General features: G+C 42.8%; 1 protein-coding gene across 1 annotated transcript in view; it reads right to left on the reverse strand.

Annotated features, from left to right (window-relative positions):
- Window positions 1-572: 572 nt before the first annotated feature.
- The window catches only part of CFAP107 (cilia and flagella associated protein 107), a 30,588-nt gene continuing 7,485 nt past the window's right edge, over window positions 573-23,675 (reverse strand). Inside the window, exons 2-4 of the mRNA XM_068986641.1 lie at window positions 11,181-11,294; window positions 2,300-2,477; window positions 573-757 (exon numbers count right to left, since the gene is read on the reverse strand). Coding sequence (XP_068842742.1) covers window positions 573-757; window positions 2,300-2,477; window positions 11,181-11,294 — 477 coding nt within the window. The remainder of the gene's footprint in view (window positions 758-2,299; window positions 2,478-11,180; window positions 11,295-23,675) is intronic.

Raw genomic sequence — 23,675 nt, forward strand, 5'->3', positions numbered from 1 at the left:
TCCAGCTCAGCTGTCCCTTGTGTCTTCACCACAACCTTCCTCTATTCTCCCATCAGTCTTTCATTCAACAATCTTTACTCCTGGAGGGAAAGTAGCAAGTTGTGAGAATTTGGTATCATGTTACTTCTCCAGGCCTCAGTTTTCCCTTGTGTGAAATGAGGGAACTTGGAGAAGGAAATGGCAACCCACTCCAGTGTTCTTGCCTAGAGAATCCCAGGGACGGGGGAGCCTTTTGGGCTGCCATTTATGGGGCTGCACAGAGTCGGACACGACTGAAGTGACTTAGCAGCAACAGCAGCAGGGGTCCTTCCATTTCTCCTGACATACAAGTTTTTCTTCTGCACACATGTGATACCTTGTGTCAAAGGATTTATTTGTGAGATGAAAAAGAAAGGAACCTGTAGGTTTAGAGGAAGGACTGGAACCATAAAACACAGATCATGATTTCAAAGTCCCCTCGGGTGAGCCTGATTTAAAACTCTGGGTGTATCTGCAGCTGCCTGGTGTCTGGCAGGTGGTCTCCAGGTGGGTCTCCAGGTGGCCCCACCTGTGCTGTGATGGGGTGACAGATCTCAGAAGTGTGGGACAGGCTGCAGGCGAGGGGGAGGCACCGGAATCGCATGCTTCCTCTGGGACATGGCACCTGCTGGTGGTCTGGGGTAGGAGGAAGTGTAAATGCTCTCTCTGAGGGTGACCTCTGGTGGTGGGAGCCATTTCTGCTTCAACTGTTCGTAGAGTCCGTAGTTTGTAGGGGGACCTGCAAGACAAACCAGAATCCGGGTGAACAAGGCTTAGAGGAGGAGGCCAGCATCCTCGGGACAGGAGAATGAATGGCTGGACTCTGGAGGTTCCCCAGGCTGCTGGACCAGGCACCTGGATTGTCAGTGCACCCGAGGGGAGAGAGAGTAGTAGTAGGTGTGTTCTCATTCATGCCCAACTCTTTGCAACCCCATGGACTGTAGCCCACCAGGCTCCTCTGTTCACAGAATTTCCCAGGCAAGAATACTATAGGGAGTTGCCATTTCCTTCTCCCAGGGATCATCCCAACCCAAGGATCGAACTCAGGTCAGAGGTTTACAAGGAAGTGCTGGTCCTGCCAACCCCTGAAGCAACCCCAGTGTGTGGCTTGCCTCCGGTTACTCAGGAGGGACCAGACATTGCCGGAGACCTTGGACAATTCAGCTCGATGACTTGACTGAGCATGACCCCATCACCTTCTGGGTACTCACTGACCCAGCCCAGTTGGGAAGAGTATGCGCTTGGGAGAGTGATCTGCAGGAGAAACTCTTACAGAGAAATGCACTGTAACAAGCAGCTCGCCCTCTACCCAATATCCCTTCATGTCCAAGGGTAGAACTGCAGAAAGATAAGAGCAAAGTGTGGTAGAAGCTTGCAATGGATGTTAGATCAAGTTACTCTCCCGGCAAATCTGAGCGGTCTTATTTCTGCAGGAAGGACACAGCCACACTCTGGTGAGCTGCTACCTGGACCTCCTCTACCCCTGATGTGAATCTTTCTCGCTTGCTATGTCCTCCCTCCCCGGGAACACTCTTCCTCCCAGTTCCTGCATAGCTCCCTCCTTCTCAACTCAGATCTCCTCCACAAAGACTGTCCCATGTCATCCCACCCAAATGAGAATCAACATACCTGCCTCACTTTCTCCCCATTACACGCTGGTTTTCTTTTCTATGTACCACATATCCTAGTCCAGTATGACAGTGTTTACTAGATCTTAGGTTGTCTTATTCATCGATAATATCATCTTTTTAAAATTAATTTATTTTAATTGGAGGCTAATTACTTTACAATATTGTAGTGGTTTTTGCCATACACTCACAAGAATCAGCCATGTGTACATGTGTCCCCCTCGATAAAATCTTCTATGTCTCTTCACTGGGGTATAAATTCCCTGAGGGCAGGAATTCCTCCCTATTTGTCACTGCTGTGTCCCCAGGTGCTTCAATAGGGCAGGCATCTGGGCAATACTCAGTCGGAGTTGATGAAGTAGATGATGAATCTGAGTGTGCCGCGATGCTGCTCTCTATCACCTGTGCTCCAGATAAACATGCTGCTGCAGGTGGGGGCTTCATCACAGTGCAATGTCATCCAGCACCACAGGGAGAGGGTGGGTGACCTGGGGGGTAAATAGGACTCTTCCCTTCCCTTCTCATTCTAATGTTTTGCTGGAGTCAGGGTCACCTGCTTGGGTCCTCCCACTAAGGTGGGCACACCTCAGCCCTATGTGCTTATGAACCCCTTAGAGCCCAGTAAAGGGGATGATCCTGAAAGATAAAAATACCGAGTAGAGGGAAGTCGGCTTTCTCTGGGAGCCACAGCAGCTTATGTCTGTTCCATGTGCGGAGCTCCGGCAAGCCTGGGTGATAGTTATGCCGGTTGTAATGGTCGTCGTAGGTGCTGATCAGATAGCGCTGTGAGGGCTCCTGGTGGTGGGTGATCAGGTGTTTGTATGGGAGCCCCTGGAAAGACACAGTGCACGTGTTACCAGTCGGAGCAATGCATCCATCTGGCTGTGGCTGGAGGCAGAAGCTGCCCGCTATGCAGTCTGTGGTGCTGATGGAGAGGGTCCCCACTATAGAGATGTGTCTGCCTGAGGCCTAGGGAGCACCAGTGGGAGACACATTTGTCTGCCCTACCCCGACACAGCTCACCTTCAAAGACACACCCCAGTTTGGCAGCAGTCAGGTCTCTGTATGAGGGGCCCCCAGCTAAGTCAACTCACCCTGAAAATGACTAAGGGGACACATTGAAATAAAAGTCAAGACACCCAGCTGAACAGGAAGAGCCTGTGTTATCTCATTGCACACCCCTGTGATCTGAAATTGCCCCCTTTGATTTGTCTTGAGTCTCATCCATCCAAGTGTCTATTTCCAAGGCAAGTGAAGGATGCTATACGGTGAGCCTGACATCTGTACCTTCTATTTCCATCAGTTACTATGGGAAGAGTCAGAGAATGCTCCATAAATTGCCTTGTCCTGCAAAGGATTTAAGTCTCCCTCAGCTGGAAACTCAGTGAGTGATTTCTTCGGTGGGGAGAAATTACAAGGAGAAGAAAGCCTTGTTCTCCTGACACTGGGACATTTGCCTGAATCACTGCTTTTCTTAAGAAAATGGTCTTGGTCCTAAAAGGGAATCCTAGGGGCCTGGTCTGATTTACAGGGGAGTATAACGTGGATTCCCAGGCTCCTCCTCTTGTCTGGAGCAGATGGGGAGGTCCAAGTCTGCTATGGCCTAAATACAGTGGCTGCACCCAGTATTTCAAATGGTGGCTCCATAAACCAGTCAGATCACAATGCCAGAGGAAGTCAAGGGGGATGGGCACAGACATTAAGCTGGAGTTCCTAAGATCCACATCACCAGATCTGGATGTCTGGAGTATATTTCCGAGGTCAGGAAAAGCAAGTTCCCATCAACCAAGGGTTCCCATCAACCAAGGGAATTTCTGAAGAGGCAACACAGTGGGGGAAAAAGAGAAGCCAGGAGGGATTTTCTTACTGTTTCTCTTGGTTTGGGGCACAGTCCTGCCTTCTTGATCATATAGACAAGATTTTTGTTTCAGTCAGAAAAAGTTGGCTTAAAAATCAACATTCAGAAAATGAAGATTATGACATCTGGTCCCATCACTTCAAGGCAAATAGATGAAAGAAAAGTGGAAGCATTGACAGATTTTATTTTCTTGGGCTCCAAAATCACTGTGGATAATGACAGCAGCCATGAAATTTAAAGATACTTGCTCATTGGAAGGAAAGCTAGACAGAATATTAGAAAGCAGAGACATCACTTTGCTGACAAATGTCCATATAGTCAAAGCTGTGGTTTTTCCAGTAGTCATGTATGGATGTGAAACTTGGACCATACAGAAGGCTGAGTGCTGAAGAACTGATGCTTTCGAATTGTGGTACTGGAGAAGACTCTTGAGAGCAAGGATATCAAACCAGTCAATCCTTAAGGAAATCAACCCAGAATACACATTGGAAGGACTGATGATGAAGCTGAAGCTCCAATACTTTGGCCACCTGATGCGAAGAGCCCACTCATTGGAAAAGACCCTGATTTGGGGAAAGACTGAAGGCAAAAGGAGAAGAGGGTGTCAGAGGCTGAGACGGTTAGATAGCATCACTGACTCAATGGATGTGAATCTAAGCAAACTCCTGGAGATAGTGAAGGACAGGGAAGCCTGGCATGCTGCAGTCTATGGGGTCACAAAGAGGTGGACATATTTTAGCAACTGAGCAACAATAACAACTGTAAGCTGACAGAGGACTGCCTGTTTTTTGTCTGTTTCTTATTGCTCTAGGTCTTCATTGCTGTGCATAGGCTTCCTCTCCCTGCAGCGAGAAAGGGCTACTCTTTGTTGCAGTGCGCAGGCTTCTCTTTGCAGTGGCTTCCTTTGTTGCAGAACATGGGCTCTAGAGCACATTGGCCTCAATAGTGACAGCATGAGGGCTCAGGAGTTGTGACACAAAGGCTTAAGAGCCCGATGGCATGTGGAACTTCTCACATTCCAAGAATCTAATCTGTGTTCCCTGCATTGGCAGGCGGATTCTTATCCATTGTACCACCAGGGAAGTCTAACTAACTGCCTTTGAAAGAAGAGATTATCACTTACAATTCCTAAGAGAAGGGGTATGTCACATCTCACAGGGCCCCATGGGAAGCACCAGGGTGAGTCAGGAGACAGAAGGAGTGAAGAGAGCATGGTCCAGAGTCTTTGTTCTGGTTTCCGTGAAATGAAAATATCTCCTGCCATATTAATTAACAGGAGATACACAGCCATCGATGATTTCTGCCTTCCAAATGTAAATAAGGGCTCTCAAAACTGATCCAGCAGATATGGCCACCACCACCACCTCCTCTCCCCACCATGGTGATTCCAGAGGAGTTCAGGGGAATGCAAGAAACAAGGGAAACAAGAAAATAGGCTTGGCCCCAGATAACTGAGGTGCATGTGAAAGGAATGGATTCAGTGAGCCAAGGGGCTTGCATCTTCCCATACACAGAATGCTAAATTCCTTAACTTGATACTTGATCTCTGATGCTCAGACTGCCTGCTCCCTTTGTTGCAAATTTGAATATAGCCTTACTTGCCTCCTGCTTGCTTGGAGCAGCAGTTTTCCCAGAGCTATTGAGATGCTGTCTCCTGGGCTCAGAGTCCTAAACATTTGCACCAAATAAAATAACTATTTACTTTCAGGTTGTGACTATATTTTTTAGTCAAGTATGGGCAAGGCAGGGTGGGCAAGTTTGAGAGGTGTAGGATTGCAAAGTTCTAATAATTCCAGGGTGTCTCTGGTTGTCAGTGCCTGGCTCTGGAGGAGGGGATGTTGGCCTGGCATGTGAGCCTTAGATAAAGGAGGTGGTTGGAGGGATGGGCTGTGAATTGGTTAGTTTGCATCTGAAAGGCAGGCAAGTTGTGTATTATCCCAAGAATTAGTCCTGGGAGGGAGAGCCTTGCCAGGATTAGCTACATCCCTAAAATATCAAAGTATCGTTAAATACAAAAAATTTTAAAACATGATTAATACATCTGCCAAGGGGATAAAATAAACAAGGTGACAATATATATCCTTGACGTGCTCCTTTCTCGATTTGGAACCAGTCTGCAGTTTCATGCCCAGTTCTAACTGTTGCTTCCTGACCTGCATACAGATTTCTCAAGAGGCAGGTCAGGTGGTCTGGTATCCCATCTCTTGAAGAATTTTCCATAGTTTGTTGTGATCCACACAGTCAAAGGCTTTGGCATAGTCAATAAAGCAGAAATAGATGTTTTTCTGGAGCTCTCTTGCTTTTTCCATGATCCAGCAGATGTTGGCAATTTGATCTCTGGTTCCTCTGCCTTTTCTAAAACCAGCTTGAACATCTGGAAGTTCACAATTCACGTACTGTTGAAGCCTGGCTTGGAGAATTTTGAGCATTACTTTACTAGTGTGTGAAATGAGTGCAACTGTGTGGTAGTTTGAGCATTCTTTGGCATTGCCTTTCTTTGGAATTGGAATGAAAACTGACCTTTTCCAGTCCTGTGGCCACTGCTGAGTTTTCCAAATGTGCTGGTATATTGAGTGCAGCACTTTCACAGCATCATCTTTCAGGATTTGAAATAGCTCAACTGGAATTCCATCACCTCCACTAGCTTTGTTCGTAGTGATGCTTCCTAAGGCCCACTTGACTTCACATTCCAGGATGTCTGGTTCTAGGTGAGTGATCACACCATGCTGATTATCAGGTCATGAAGATCTTTTTTGTACAGTTCTTCTGTGTATTCTTGCCACCTCTTCTTAATATCTTCTACTTCTGTTAACTCCATACCATTTCTGTCCTTTATTGAGCCCATCTTTGCATAAAACATTCCCTTGGTATTTCTAACTTGCTTGAAGAGATCTCTAGTCTTTCCCACTCTATTGTTTTCCTCTATTTCTTTGCACTGACCCCTGAGGAAGGCTTTCTTATCTCTCCTTGTTATTCTTTGGAACACTGCATTCAAATGGGTATATCTTTCCTTTTCTTCTTTGCTTTTCACTTCTCTTCTTTTCACGGGTATTTGTAAGGCCTCCTCAAACAGCTATTTTGCCTTTTTGCATTTCTTTTTCTTGGGGATGGTCTTGATCCCTGTCTCCTGTACAATGTCACGAACCTCTGTCCATCATTCATCAGGCACTCTGTCTATCAGATCTAATCCCTTGAATCTATTTCTCACTTCCACTGTATAATTCTAAGGGATTTAATTTAGGTTATACCTGAATGGTTTAGTGGTTTTCCCTACTTTCTTCAATTTAAGTCTGAATTTGCCAATAAGAAGTTCATGATTTGAGTCACAGTCAGCTCCCAGTCTTATTTTTGCTGACTGTATAGAGCTGCTCCATCTTTGGCTGCAAAGAACTGGACATGGAAAAACAGACTGGCTCCAAATAGCAAAAGAAATACGTCAAGGCTGTATATTGTCACCCTGCTTATTTAACTTATATGCAGAGTATATCATGAGAAACACTGGGCTGGAAGAAGCACAAGCTGCAATCAAGACTGGCAGGAGAAATATCAATAACCTCAGATATGCAGATGATGCCACCTTTATGGCAGAAAGTGAAGAAGAACTAAACATCCTCTTGATGAAAGTGAAAGAGGAGAGTGAAAAAGTTGGCTCAAGGCTCAACATTCAGAAAACGAAGATCATGGCATCTGGCCCCATGGCAAATAGATGGAGAAACAGTTGAAACAGTGACAGACTTTACTTTTTAGGTTCCAAAATCACTGCAGGTGGTGACTGCAGCCATGAAATTAAAAGACGCTTACTCCTTGGAAGGAAAGTTATGACCAACCTAGACAGCATATTCAAAAGCATAGATATTACTTTACCAACCATGGTCCATCTAGTCAAGGCTCTGGTTTTTCCAGTGCTCATGTATGGATATGAGAGTTGGACTATAAAGAAAGCTGAGTGCTGAAGAATTGATGCTTTTGAACTGTGGTGTTGGAGAAGACTCTTGAGAGTTCCTTGAACTGCAAGGAGATCCAACCAGTCCATCCTAAAGGAAATCAGTTCTGGATATTCATTGGAAGGCCTGATGCTGAAGCTGAAATTCCAATACTTTGGCCACCTGATGCAAAGAGTTGACTCATTGGAAAAGACTCTGATGCTGGTAAAGATTGAAGGTGGGAGGAGAAGGGGATGACAGAGGATGAGATGGTTGGATGGCATTACCGACTCAATGGACATGAGTTTGAGTAAACTCTGGGAGTTGGTGATGGACAGAGAGGGCTGGCATGCTGCCATCCATGGGGTCACAAAGAGTTGTACATGACTGAGCGACTGGACTGACTGACTGAAGGGAATAAAAATCCCATTGATTCATAGTCACTTTGAAGAGCTGAAGGGAGAAGAGTTAAGTGGGATGGAGATGGAAATGGAGGCTGTGGCAGTGGGGGAACACAGGATGAAGGACCCAGAAGAGCTGATAGAACTGAAGTAGCCATGTGAAAATGATGCTGTGTCCAGGCACACAAGCAGACTATTTGAACAGAGTCCCTAGGAATGAATGTCACATTGCTTGGCTCTATTTTGTGTGTGTGTTGGAGGAGATATCTTAATTTTCACCAGATTATATATGTGTGATTGATTATCCCTTACAGCAGGGTTTGTGATGGGGAAGCAAAGGTCTTTAAAAAAGGGCCCCTGATGTGTACTGAGATCTAGGCCACATACCTCATGTAAATTGATGGTTAGGGACAGGGAGCCTCAGATTGTGTGTTCTCATTTTGACTTCTTTGTATTAAAATGCAACTAGGAATAAATCTACCATATGACCCAGCAATCCCACTACTGGGCATAAACCCTGAGAAAACCACAATTCTAAAAGACACATGTACCACCAATGTTCATTGCAACACTATTTGCAATAGCCAAGACATGGAAGCAGCCTAGTTGTCCATCAAAGATGGATGGATGAAGAAGATGTGGTAAATATACAATGAAATGTTACACTGCCATAAAGAAGAATGAATTTGAGTCAGTTCCAGTGAGGTGGATAACACTAGAGCCTACTTTATGGAGTAAAATCAGAAAGAGAAAAACAAATATAGCATATTAACATGTATATACAGAATCTAGAATATATATAACACATACACACATATGTAACACATATATAACACATATATAGCATATGGGAATATATATAACACATGTATAGCATATTAACACATGTTTATGGGAGGGAGGGTCCCACTCCAGTACTCTTGCCTGGAAAAATCCCATGGACGGAGGAGCCTGGTAGGCTGCAGTCCGTGGGGTCGCTAAGAGTCAGATATGACTGAGCGACTTCACTTTCACTTTTCACTTTCATGCATTGGAGAAGGAAATGGCAACCCACTCCAGTGTTCTTGCCTGGAGAATCCCAGGGACGGGGGAGCCTGGTGGGCTGCCGTCTATGGGGTCACACAGAGTTGGACACGACTGAAGCGACTTAGCAGCAGCAGCAGCAGGCACACCTATGGCTGATTCATGTTGAGGTTTGACAGAAAACAACAAAATTCTGTAAAGCAACTATCCTTCAATTAACAAATGGATAAAAATTTTTAAAAATAAAGCAGAAAGCAAATATAACATTAACACAAATATATGAAATCTAGAAAAATTGTATTAATGAGCCTATTTGCAGAGAATGAAGGAGACACAGATATGGAGAATGGACTTGTGGACACAGTGAGGGAAGGAGAGGGTGGGACAAATAGAGGAAGTAGCATTGACATATATACACTATCATGTGTTTTAAAATAGACAGCTGGTGGGAAGTTGCTATGTAACACAGGGAGCCCAGTCTGGCACTCTGTGATGACCTGGAAAGGTAGGATGAGGGGATGGGAGGGAGGCTCAAGAGGGAAGGGATATATGTATGATTATGGCTGATTCACGTTGTTGTATGGCATAAACCAACACAACACTGTAAATAAATAAATAAAGGAACTACAAAAATAAAATAAAATTATATTTGTGTCTTCGGTGCAAACTAATGCTAGTGGTTGGCAGCCCCATGCACCAGTATGGTCCAGGAATGCCAGTGGGCCAGGCATGCTAACACAGAACTGAAAATCTGACACTGTTTATCCTAACATGAATTTCCAGATGCAGAAGTTGTCATTGCTGTTGTTCAGTCACTAAGTTGTGTCCAACTCTTTGCTACCCCATGCACTGCAGCACACCAGGCTTCCCTGTCCTTCACTATCTCCTGGAGTTTGCTCAAACTCATGTCCATTGAGTAAGTGATTCTATCCAGCCATCTCATCCTCTGCCACTGTCTTCTCCTTTTTCCTTCAATCTTTCCCAGCATCAGGGTCTTTTCCAGTGAGTCGGCTCTTCTCATCAGGTGGCCAAAGTATTAGAGATCCAGCATCAGTCCTTACTGTGAATATTCAGGGTGGACTTCCTTTAGAATTGCCTCATTTGATCTCCTTGCAGTACAAGGTAGATGAACAGTCAGCTCTGGCAGATGATAAAACAAGATCTGAGGAGCCTCCTTGCTTGTCTATTTGATTTGCTGACCAGCCCCTGCTCAGTGCCTTACCGACAAGCTACAGATTTTAGATGAGACACTCACTACCCTTGGGCACATTTTATCTGAAAATGAGGGTGTTGAGCTGGACAATCCCTTGGGTCCCTTCCAGTTCTAAAATGCTCCATCCTGGTAAATATCCATTCCTCACCCAGAATTTAAGCAGAGGTAGGGTTATGTGGGAGCCTGGCAGGCTACAGATCATGCGGTTGCATAAGAGTCGGACACAACTTAGTGACTAAACAACAGCAACAACGATAGGGTTATGTGGGGTAGAAGTGAGGGGACAGACATCACCTCTATAAGCAGCAGACTGGCAGAAGAAGGACTTGGGGTAGCACCCAGATTGTAGTGAAAAAAGGGCATACTTGCGCACCCAGTGGGTGAACACTTACAGGCTTATTCTCCCCAGGCTGAGCCTAGTGAGTGGCACCCACAAGGGTTGATATAGGAGGAGGCTTTCTCGCCTGTTTCTGTAAGGGCCAGGATTTCTGAGCTTCCAACACTCTCTCACCTAATTTAATAAATGTCTCAAATGTGTGGTCTCACACCTGGGAGGCAGGTTCTGAGGCTGCAGTGCCCTGCTCCCTGCTCTGGAGGCCTGGAACTCAACCACACTCACAAGTAGGCACTCAACGAGTGAGAGCAAACTGAATGGCCCTTGACTTTTCATATGAAAGAACAGAATTCTTGGCCATCAGTGATATTATACAAACACTGTCTATGCAAACATCATCACTACTCACTTTTGGAGTGCCTTGTGTGATTCCTGACTACACTCATCCTAACTCAACATCTACCTTTGTTTGTTTCACACATCTGTTGCCTACCTCCTGTTGGAAGGGTATGGAAGGATGAGGGAAATGGCCCAGAAAAAGTGCTGGGATATCCAGCGAGGGAAATGCCACCTGCTTGAGATCAGGTGGATATCTGCCCACCCAGTGAATAAGGGTAAATGATATTAGCAGCCTCCCTGCACCACACTTGGCTGGGGAGGGTATTAATGAGACCACTCCTGTGTCCCAAGAGAGAATTGAGCCTAGAAAAAGTCTTGTTGTTTAGTGTCTCCTGAGCACTGGGAGGGGGCCAGGCAGAGTGTGGGGCCCTGAGCCCTCTTACCTCAACTCTCCTCTTGCTGTACCACCTGGAGATCTGGTCAGGTCTGTGGCCTGGGAAGGGGACGTACTCTTTTCTGTAAATGGTCTGGGGGGTTTTCTCAGTGGCTTTTGTGAACTGAAAAAAAAAAAAGTTTTTTTCAGGACAGTTTCTGTGATGCCCCTTCTCAAACTTCCGCTATATCCCCTCAGTTCCCAACCACTGGAAGCTGGGCAGAGAAAGGGTAAATAGGCATCCTGTACAATGTGGACTTTGATTGTACCCCCTCCCTTTCAGTACTTGAAAAGGAGTGCATTCAGGGACTTGGCACTCCCGTCCAAGACCCCTTGGGAAAGCTGCTTGGTGTCACCTGGTTGCTCACGGTCTACACCTGTTCCCTGTCTCTCTTCTCACTCCCTGCCCCTCCTCCTTCCTGCTTGACTCTTCCCTTTCTTTTTCTTCTTTGTTTCTCACTCTTCCCAGCTCTATGCTTTCTTTCCCCTGAAAATGAAAGTGTTAGAAGCTCAGTTGTGTCCAACTCCTTGCAACCCCATGGACTGTAGCCCACCAGGCTCCTCTCTCCATGGAATTCTTCAGGCAAGAATACTGGAGTGGCCAGGGCCACCATGCCTTCCATGGTGTCCAGGGCTTTACCTAACTCATCCTGGGATGGCATTGGCCCATCTCAGTAGAGTGAGAACAGCCTCTGCACTGGTTTTTTGTCTACAAAAGACACTGGGCACCCTCAAGCTTCTCCTTGGACTCATAGAAGAGGTGGCCCAAGTCCTCTGGAGCCCCATCATTGCAGTTGAAATAGAAGCCCAGAGAGAGAGTTTCTGTTGATCAGTGGGCTCAGAAGCTGACTGCAAGTAACACCAAAGAGGCACTCATGAGCCCTTTGAATTCCAACCACCAGTAGCACCCTGTGCAGGATGCCTCATCTAAACAACAAACAAAACAAAAATCCAAACCCAATCATCAGCAGACAGGATTACCATCTTACTCAGCCTTGCCCATCAGAGGAAAAACAAACAAAGAAACAAAAACTCAGCACAAATCTCACCCTATAGGAAGTTTACACAAACCACTGGACCAATCTTAGGAGGGCAGAAACCAAAAGAAAGATAGAATTCAACCTTGAAGCCTGGGAAAAGGAGAACTCAAACACAATAAGTTAAAAAAAATAATGAAAATGCAGAGAAATACTAAACAAATGAAGTAACAAATTAGAAACACAGAAGTCCAAATAAATGAAAAGGAAATAAGTAAACAATCTGAAAAAGAATTCAGAACAATGATAGTAAAGATGATCCAAAACCTCAAAAACAAAATGGAGAAAATGAAAGAATCAATTAACAAAATCTAGAAGAATTAAAGAATAAACATACAGAGACAAACAACACAATTACTGAAATTAAAACTAATCTGGAAGGAATCAATAGCAGAATATCTGAAGCAGAAGAATGAATTGGTGAGCTGAAAGATAAAATGGTAGAAATAACTTCTGAAGAGCAGAATAAAGTAAAAAGAATGAAAATAACTGAGGATAGTCTCAGAGACCTCTGGGACAATATCAAACACACCAACATTCAAACTATAGGGATCCCAGAATAAGAAGAGAAAAAGAAAGGGTATGAGACAATTTTTTAAGAGATTATAGTTGAAAATTTCCCCAACATGGAAAAGGAGATAGTCAATCAAGTCCAAGAGGCTCAAGGAGTCCCATACAGAATAAACCCAAGGACAAACACTCCAAGACACATACTCATCAAACTAACAAGGACTAAACACAAAGAAAGAATATTAAAAGCAGCAAAGGAAAAACAACAAGTAACACACAAGGGAAACCCCATATGTTTAACAGCTGGTCATTCAGCAGAAATTCTGCAGGCCAGAAGGGAATGGCAGGATATATTTAAAGTACTGAAAGGGAAAAATCTATCACCAAGATTACTGTACCCAGAAAGAGTATCATTCAGAATTGATGGAGAAATAAAAAGCTTTTCAGACAAGCAAAAGTTAAGAGAATTCAGTACTACCAAACCAGCTTTACAACAAATATTAAAGGGATTTATATAGTAAAGAAATACAAGAGAAGGAAAAATACCTTTAAAATCAACCCTAAAACAATTAAGAAAATGGGAATAGGAACATATATATCAATAATTACTTTAAATGTAAATGGATTAAATGTTTCAACCAAAAGACACAGACTGGTTGAACGAAAACCAAATAAGACCCATATTTATGCTGTCTATAAGAAACACACTTCAGACCTAAAGACATATATAGAGTGAAAGTGAGAGGATGGAAAAATATATTCCAAGCAAATGGGAAGCAAAAGAAAGCTTGAGTAGCAATCCTCATATCAGACAAAACAGACCTTAAAATAAAGAAGATTACAAGAGATAAGCAGGGACACTACATAATGATCAAGGGATCAATCCAAGAAGAGGACATAACAATTGTAAATATCTATGCACCCAACATAGGAGCACCTCAATACATAAGGCAAACACTAACAGAAATAAAAGGAGAAATTAACAGTAACACATTAATAGTAGGAGACTTTAACACCCCAGTTACCAATGGACAGATCATCAATACAGAAAATTAATGAGCAAATGCAAGTCGTAAATGATACATTAGATGAGATGGATCTCATTGATATTGTCAGGACATTCCATCCAAATGCAGAATACACCTTCTTCTCAAGTGCACATGGAACATTCTCCAGGATATAACACATCTCAGGTCACAAATCAAACCTCAGTAAATTTAAGAAAACTGGAATCATATCAAGCATCTTCTCCAGCCACAACACTATGAGACTAAATATCAATTACAGAAGAAAACCATAAGAAACACAAACACATGGAGATTAAACAATACGTTTCTAAATAACCAACAGGTTACTGAAGAAATCAAAAGGGAAATTAAAATTTTTCTAGAAACAAATGATGATGAAAATATGACAACTCAAAATCTATGGGGTGCAGCAAAAGCAGTTCTAAGAGGGAAGTTTATACTAATAACAATCCTACCTCAAGAAACAAGAAAAACATCAAATAGACAACCTAACTTTACACCTAAAACAACTGGAAAAAGAAGAACAAAAAAAATTAGTAGAAGAAAAGAAATCATAAAGATATGAGCAGAAATACATGAAAAAGAAATGAAAGAAACAACAGTAAAGATTAATAAAACTAAAAGCTGGTTCTTTGAGAAGATAAATAAAATTGACAAACTTTTAGCCAGACTCATCAAGCAAAAAAGGAGAAGAATCAAATCAACAAAATTAGAAATGAAAAAGAAGTTACAACAGACAGTGCAGAAATACAAAGGATTATAAGAGACTATTATGAACAACTATAAAGGAGATACCCCTCATCCAAGGTAAGGAGCAGCAGCTGTGCTTTGCTGGAGCAGCCGTGAAGAGATACCCCACGCCCAAGGTAAGAGAAACCCAAGTAAGATGGTAGGTGTTGCAAGAGGGCATCAGAGGGCAGACACACTGAAATCATACTCACAGAAAACTAGTCAATCTAATCACACTAGGACCACAGCCTTGTCTAACTCAATGAAACCAAGCCATGCCTGCAGGGCAACCCAAGACAGGTGGGTCGTGGTGGAGAGGTCTGACAGAATGTGGTCCACTGGAGAAGGAAATGGCAAGCAATTTCAGTATTCTTGCCTTGAGAACCCCATGAACAGTATGAAAGGGCAAAATGATAGATTACCGAAAGAGGAACTCCCCAGGTCAGTAGGTGCCCAATATGCTACTGGAGATCAGTGGAGAAATCACTCCAGAAAGAATGAAGGGATGGAGCCAAAGCAAAAACAATACCCAGTTGTGGATGTGACTGGTGATAGAAGCAAGATCTGACGCTGTAAAGAGCAATATTGCATAGGAACCTGGAATGTTAGGTCCATGAATCAAGGCAAATTGGAAGTGGTTAAACAAGAGACGGCAAGGGTGAATGTCGACATTCTAGGAATCAGCGAACTAAAATGGACTGGAATGGGTGAATTTAACTCAGATGACCATTATATCTACTACTGCGGGCAGGAATCCCTCAGAAGAAATGGAGTAGCCATCATGGTCAACAAAAGAGTCTGAAATGCAGTACTTGGATGCAATCTCAAAAACGACAGAATGAGCTCTGTTTGTTTCCAAGACAAACCATTCAATATCACATTTACCCAAGTCTATGCCCCAACCAGTAACGCTGAAGACACTGAAGTTGAACGGTTTTATGAAGACCTACAAGACCTTTTAGAACAAACACCCAAAAAAGATGTCCTTTTCATTATAGGGGACTGGAATGCAAAAGTAGGAAGCCAAGAAACACCTGGAGTAACAGGCAAATTTGGCCTTGGAATGCAGAATGAAGCAGGGCAAAGACTAATAGAGTTTTGCCAAGAAAATGCACTGGTCATAGCAAACACCCTCTTCCAACAACACAAGAGAAGACTCTACACATGGACATCACCAGATGGTCAACACCAAAATCAGATTGATTATATTCTTTGCAGCCAAAGAGGGAGAAGCTCTATACAGTCAACAAAAACAAGACCAGGAGCTGACCTTGGCTCTGATCATGAACTCCTTATTACCAAATTCAGACTCAAATTGAAGAAAATAGGGAAAACCGCTAGACCATTCAGGTATGGCCTAAATCAAATCCCTTATGATTATACAGTGGAAGTGAGAAATAAATTTAAGGGCCTAGATCTGATAGATAGAGTGCCTGATGAACTATGGAATGAGGTTCGTGACATTGTACAAGAGACAGGGATGAAGACCATCCCCATGGAAAAGAAATGCAAAAAAGCAAAATGGCTGTCTGGGAAGGCCTTACAAATAGCTGTGAAAAGAAGAGAAGCAAAAAGCAAAGGAGAAAAGGAAAGATATAAGCATCTGAATACAGAGTTCCAAAGAATAGCAAGAAGAGATAAGAAAGCCTTCTTCAGCGATCAATGCAAAGAAATAGAGGAAAAGAACAGAATGGGAAAGACTAGAGATCTCTTCAAGAAAATTAGAGATACCAAGGGAACATTTCATGCAAAGATGGGCTCGATAAAGGACAGAAATGGTATGGACCTAACAGAAGCAGAAGATATTAAGAAGAGGTGGCAAGAATACATGGAAGAACTGTACAAAAAAGATCTTCACGACCCAGATAATCATGATGATGTGATCACTAATCTAGAGCCAGACATCCTGGAATGTGAAGTCAAGTGGGCCTTAGAAAGCATCCCTGCGAACAAAGCTAGTGGAGGTGATGAATTCCAGTTGAGCTATTTCAAATCCTGAAAGATGATGCTGTGAAAATGCTGCACTCAATATGCCAGCAAATTTGGAAAACTCAGCAGTGGCAACAGGACTGGAAAAGGTCAGTTTTCATTCCAATCCCAAAGAAAGGCAATGCCAAAAAATGCTCAAACTACCACACAATTGCACTCATCTCACATGCTAGTAAAGTAATGCTCAAAATTCTCCAAGCCAGGCTTCAGCAATACATGAACCGTGAACTTCCTGATGTTCAAGCTCATTTTAGAAAAGGCAGAGGACCCGGAGATCAAATTGCCAACATCTGCTGCATCATGGAAAAAGCAAGAGAGTTCCAGAAAAACATCTATTTCTGCTTTATTGACTATGCCAAAGCCTTTGACTGTGTGGATCACAATAAACTGTGGAAAATTCTGAAAGAGATGGGAATACCAGACCACCTAACCTGCCTCTTGAGAAATCTGTATGCAGGTCAGGAAGCAACAATTAGAACTGGACATGGAACAACAGACTGGTTCCAAATAGGAAAAGGAGTACGTCAAGGCTGTATATTGTCACCCTGCTTATTTAACTTCTATGCAGAGTACATCATGAGAAACGCTGGACTGGAAGAAACACAAGCTGGAATCAAGATTTCCGGGAGAAATATCAATAACCTCAGATATGCAGATGACACCACCCTTTTGGCAGAAAGTGAAGAGGAACGAAAAAGCCTCTTGATGAAAGTGAAAGAGGAGAGTGAAAAAGTTGGCTTAAAGCTCAACATTCAGAAAATGAAGATCATGGCATCCGGTCCCATCACTTCATGGGAAATAGATGGAGAACCAGTGGAAACAGTGTCAGACTTTATCTTTTTGGACTCCAAAATCACTAGAGATGGTGACTGAAGCCATGAAATTAAAAGACGCTTACTCCTTGGAAGAAAAGTTATGACCAACCTAGATAGCATATTCAAAACAGAGACATTACTTTGCTGACTAAGGTCCGTCTAGTCAAGGCTATGGTTTTTCCAGTGGTCATGTATGGATGTGAGAGTTGGACTGTGAAGAAGACTGAGCGCCGAAGAATTGATGCTTTTGAACTGTAGTGTTGGAGAAGATTCTTGAGAGTCCCTTGGACTGCAAGGAGATCCAACCAGTCCATTCTGAAGGAGATCAGCCGTGGGATTTCTTTGGAAGGAATGATGCTAAAGCTGAAGCTTCTGTACTTTGGCCACCTCATGCGAAGAGTTGACTCACTGGAAAAGACTCTGATGCTGGGAGGGATTGGGGACAGGAGGAGAAGGGGGCGACCGAGGATGAGATGGCTGGATGGCATCACTGACTCGATGGACGTGAGTCTGAGTGAAGTCTGGGAGATGGTGATGGATAGGGAGGCCTGGTGTGCTGCGATTCATGGGGTCGCAAAGAGTCGGACACGACTGAGTGTCTCAACTGAACTGAACTGAACTGATATGGCAATAAAATGGATAACCTGGAGGAAATGGACAGATTCTTAGAAAAGTTCAATCTTGCAAGACTGAACCAGGAAGAAATAGAAATTAGGGACAACCCAATTACAAGCACTGAAATGGAAACTGTGATAAAAAATCTCTCAAAACACAGAAGCCCTGGACCAGATGGCTTCACAGGAGAATTCTATCAAGCATTTAGAGAAGAGCTAATGCCTATCCTTCTAAAACACTTTCATAAAATTGCAGAGGGAGGAACACTTCCAAACTCACTCTGGGAGGCCACCATAACCCTGATACCAAAACCAGACAAAGATAACACAAAAAAAGAAAACTACAGGCCAATATCAGTGATGAACATAGATGCAAAAATACTCAACAAAATTTTAGCAAACAGACTTCAGCAATGCATCAAAAAGCTTATACACCATGATCAAGTTGGGTTTATTCCAGGGATGCAAGGATTCTTCAACATACGCAAATCAATCAATGTGATACACCATATTAACAAACTGAAAGATAAAAACCATATGATAATCTCAATAATCCAGAAAAAGGCTTTGACAAAATTCAGCACCCATTTAGGATGGAAACTCTTCAAAAAATGGGCATAGAAGGAACCTACCTCGACATAGTAAAGGCCATATATGATAAGCCTATAGCAAACATTAATCTCAATGGTGAAAAACTGAAAGCATTCCCCTTAAGATCAGGAACAAGATGAGCATGTCCACTTTCACCACTATTATTCAATATAATTCTGGAAGTCCTAGCTACAGCAATCAGAGAAGCAAAAGAAATAAAAGGAATCCAGATCAGAGAAGAAGAAGTAAAGCTCTTTGCAGGTGACATGATACTGTACATAAAAACCCTAAATAAATTATGAAAAAATTACTATAGCTAACCAGTGAATTCAGCAAAGTTGCAGGATACAAAACCAATACACAGAAATCACTTGCATTTCTATATTGTAACAATGAAACATCAGAAAGAGAAATTAAGGAATCAATCCCATTCACCATTGCAACTAAAAGAATTAAATATCTAGGAATAAACTTACCTAAGGAGAGAAAAGAACTGCACACAGAAAATTATGACACTAATGAAAGAAATCAAAGATGGCATAAATGGAGAGATATTCCATGTTCCTGGGTAGGAAGAATCAATATTGTGAAAATGACTATACTACCAAATGCAATCTTACAGATTCAGTGCAATCCCTAGCAAATTACCAATAATATTTTTCACAGGATTAGAACAAAAAATTTCACAATTCATATGGAAACAAAAAAGACCCTGAATAGCCAAAGCAGTCTTGAGAATAAAGAATGGAGCTGGAGGAATCAACCTTCCTGACTTCAGGTTATACTACCAAGCTACAGTCATGAAGACAGTATGGTACTGGCATAAAAACAGAAATATAGACCAATGGAAAAGGATAAAAAACCCAGAAATAAACACATGCACCTATGGATACCTTATTTTTTTGCAAAGAAGGCAAGAATACACAATGGGGCAAAGACAGCCTCTTCAACAAGTGGTACTGGGAAAACTAGACAGCGACATGCAGAAGAATGAAATTAGAACACTTTCTAACACCATACACAAAGATAAACTCAAAATGGATTAAAGACCTAAATGTAAGATCAGGAACTATAAAACTCCTAGAGAAAAATATAGGCAGAACACTCAATGACATAATTCAAAGCAAGATCCTCTATTAACACCTCCTAGAGGAATGGAAATTAAAACCAAACTAAACAAGTGGGACCTGATTAAACTTAAAAGCTTTCACACAAAAAAGAAAACTATAAGCAAGGTGAAAAGACAACATGCAGAATGGGAGAGAATAATAGCAAATGAAACAACTGACAAAGGATTAATTTCCAAAATACACAAAATACACATACAGCTCACTACCAGAAAAACAACCCCCCAAACTGGAAATAGAACTGCCATATGCCCCAACAATCCCACTGCTGGGCATACACACTGAGGAAACCAGAATTGAAAGAGACACATGTACCCCAATGTTCATCACAGCACTGTTAATAATAGCCAGGACATGGAAGCAACCTAGATGCCCGTTAGCAGACGAATGGATAAGAAAGCTGTGGTACATATACACAATGGAGTATTACTCAGCCATTAAAAAGAATACATTTGAATCAGTTCTAATGAGGTGGATGAAACTGGAACCTATTATACAGAGTGAAGTAAGCCAAAAAGAAAAATACCAATACACTATACTAAGACATATATATGGAATTTAGAAAGATGGTAATGATGACCCTATATGCAAGACAGCAAAACAGACACAGATGTATAGAACAGTCTTTTGGACTCTGTGGGAGAGGACGAGGGTGGGATGAGTTGGGAGAATGGCATTGAAACATGTATATTATCATATGTGAAATGAATCGCCAGTCCAGATTCAATGCATGATACAGGGTTCTCGGGGTTGCTGCACTGGGATGACCCAGAGGGATGTGAAGGGGAGGGAGGTGGGAGGGGGGTTCAGGATGGGGAACACATGTACACCCATGGCAGATGCATGTCAATGTATGGCGAAACCAATACAATATTGTAAAGTAAAAATAAATCAATAAATAAACCCATAGGTCTGCTTAAAAAAAAATCAAAAAGTGGGAAAAAGACCTAAATAGACATTTCTCTGTTTGGACATGCAGATGGCTAACAAACACTTGAAAAGATGTTTAACATTGCTCATTATTCAGTTCAGATCAGTTCAGTCACTCAGTCACGTCCGACTCTGCGACCCCATGAATCGTAGCACACCAGGCCTCCCTGTCCATCACCAACTCCCAGAATTCACTCAAACTCATGTCCATCAAGTCGGTGATGCCATCCAGCCATCTCATCCTCTGTTGTCCCCTTCTTCTCCTGCCCCCAATCCCTCCCAGCATCAGAGTCTTTTCCAATGAGTCAACTCTTCGCATGAGGTGGCCAAAGTACTGGAGTTTCAGCTTTAGCATCATTCCTTCCAAAGAAATCCCAGGGCTGATCTCCTTCAGAATGGACTGGTTGGATCTCCTTGCAGTCCAAGGGACTCTCAAGAATCTTCTCCAACACCACAGTTCAAAAGCATCAATTCTTTGGCTCTCAGCCTTCTTCACAGTCCAACTCTCACATCCATACATGACCACTGGAAAAACCATAGCCTTAACTAGCCAGACCTTAGTCGGCAAAGTAAGGTCTCTGCTTTTGAATATACTATCTAGGTTGCTCATAACCTTTCTTCCAAGAAGTAAGCGTCTTAATTTCATGGCTGCAATCACCATCTGCAATGATTTTTGGAGCCCCCCAAAATAAAGTCTGACACTGTTTCCACTGTTTCCCCATCTATTTCCCATGAAGTGATGGAACTGGATGCCAGTCAGAATGGCCATCATCAAAAAGTCTACAAACAGTAAATGCTGGAAAGGGTGTGGAGAAAAGGGAATGCTCTTGCACTGTTTGTGGGAATGCAAATTGATACAGCCACTGTGGAAGATGGTATGAAAGTGAAGTGAAAGTCAAGGTACCTCAGTCGTGTCCAGTTGTATCCATGGACTGTACAGTCCATGAAATTCTCCAGGCCAGAATACTGGAGTGGGTAGCTTTTCCCTTCTCCAGGGGATCTTCCCCATCCAGGGATCAAAACCAGGTCCCCCGCATTGCAGGCAGATTCTTTAGCAGCAGAGCCACAAAGGAAGACAGTATGGAGACTCCTTAAAAAACTAGGATAAAATCACCATATGACCCAGTAATCCCACTCCTAGGCATATACCCTGAGGAAACCAAAATTTTAAAAGACACATGTATCCCATTATTCACTGCAACACTATTTACAATAGCTAAAATATGGAATCAACCAAGATGTCCATTGAGAGATGAATGGATAAGGAAGTTGTAGTACATATACACAATGGAATATTACTCAGCCGTAAAAAGGAATGCCTTTGAGTCAGTTCTAATGAGGTGGATGAATCTAGAATCTATTGTACAGAGTGAAGTAAGTCAGAAAGAGAAAGATAAATATCATATTCTAACACATATATATATGGAATCTATTTTTTTTAATTTTTATTTTTACTTTATTTTACTTTACAATACTGTATTGGTTTTGCCATACATTGACATGAATCCACCACGAGTGTACATGCGTTCCCAAACATGAACCCCCCTCCCACCTCCCTCCCCACAACATCCCTCTGGGTCATCCCCATGCACCAGCCCCAAGCATGCTATATGGAATCTAGAAAAATGGTACTGAAGAATTTACTTCCAGGACAGCAGTGGAGAAACAGACATAGAGAATAGACTTGTGGACATGGGGAGAGGGGAGGAGAGGGTGAGATGCATGGAGAGAGTGACATGGAAACTCACATTACCATATGTAAAATAGATAGCCAACGGGAATTTGCTGTATGGCTAAGGAAACTCAAATAGGGGCTCTGTCTCAACCTAGAGGGGTGGGATGGGGAGGGAGATGGGAGGGAAGTTCAAAAGGGAGGGGATATATGTATATCTATGGCTGATTCATGTTGAGGTTTGACAGAAAACAACAAAATTCTGTAAAGCAGTTATCCTTCAATAAAAATAAATAAGTTTTAAAATAAATGAATATTAGAGTGGGTAGCTGTTCACTTATCCAGGGGATCTTCCCCATCCAGGGATTGAACCCAGGTCTCCTGCATTTTTTTTACCATCTGAGCCACCAGAAAAGCCCTATTATATCACAATTTTTAATTGTTTTTTGAAATTCATTGTAATAAAAGATGAATAATAAAATTTACCATTTTGACTATTTTTATTTTATTTGGCTGCAGTGCATATTAGTTGCAGCACAAAGGATTTTTAGTCTTGGCATGTGTAATCTATTTAGTTGTAGCATGTGGAATCTAGTTCCATGTGTGTGTGTGTGTGTGTGTGTGCGCGCGCGTGTGTGCGTGCACTCAGTCGCTAAGTCATGTCCAACTCTTTTGTGACCCCATGGCCTGTAGGCTGCCAAGCTCCTCTGTCCATGGAATTTCCCAGGCAAGAATACTGAAGCAGGTTGCCATTTCCTTCTTCAGGTGATCGTCTGAACCCAGGGATCGAACCCTCATCTTTTGGTTCTCCTGCTTTGGCAGGCAGGTTCTTTAGTACTGAACGACTTGATTAGGTGCTTCCCTAATTAGGGATCAAAACCTAGGTCCCCTGGGGGTTTGCAGTCTTAGCCATTGGACCACCAGGGAAGTCCCATTTTTAACTACATTTAACTGTGCAGCTCAGTGGCATTAACTACATTCCCATTGATGAGCAATCACCACCTCCATCCACTTGCAGGACTTTTTCATCATCACAAACTGAAACTCTGTCCCCTTTAAGCAACAGCTCTCCATTCTTCCCTTGCTCAGCCCCTGGCAACCACCATTGTACTTTCTATTTCTATGAATTTGACTACACTGCTGTACCTCAGATCTTCCCAGGTGGCGCTAGTGGTAATTCTGCCTGGAAGTGCAAGAGATATAAGAGACGTGGATTCCATCCCTGGGACAGGAAGATCCCCTGGATGAGGGTATGGCAACCCATACCAGTATTCTTGCCTGGAGAATCCCATGGACAGAGGAGCCTGGGGGAGGTCTATGAGGTCAAAAAAGAGTTGGACACAACTAAAGCGACTGAGCACAGCACGCACTGTATAAGAGGGAGTACGCAGTATTTGTCTTTGGTGACTAACATTGCACTAGGGACAGAGGTTCATGACATTGTACAGAAGACAGGGATCAAG

This window comes from Capricornis sumatraensis, chromosome 14 (genome assembly GCF_032405125.1).
Source record: "Capricornis sumatraensis isolate serow.1 chromosome 14, serow.2, whole genome shotgun sequence".
Taxonomy (NCBI): Eukaryota; Metazoa; Chordata; class Mammalia; order Artiodactyla; family Bovidae; genus Capricornis; species Capricornis sumatraensis.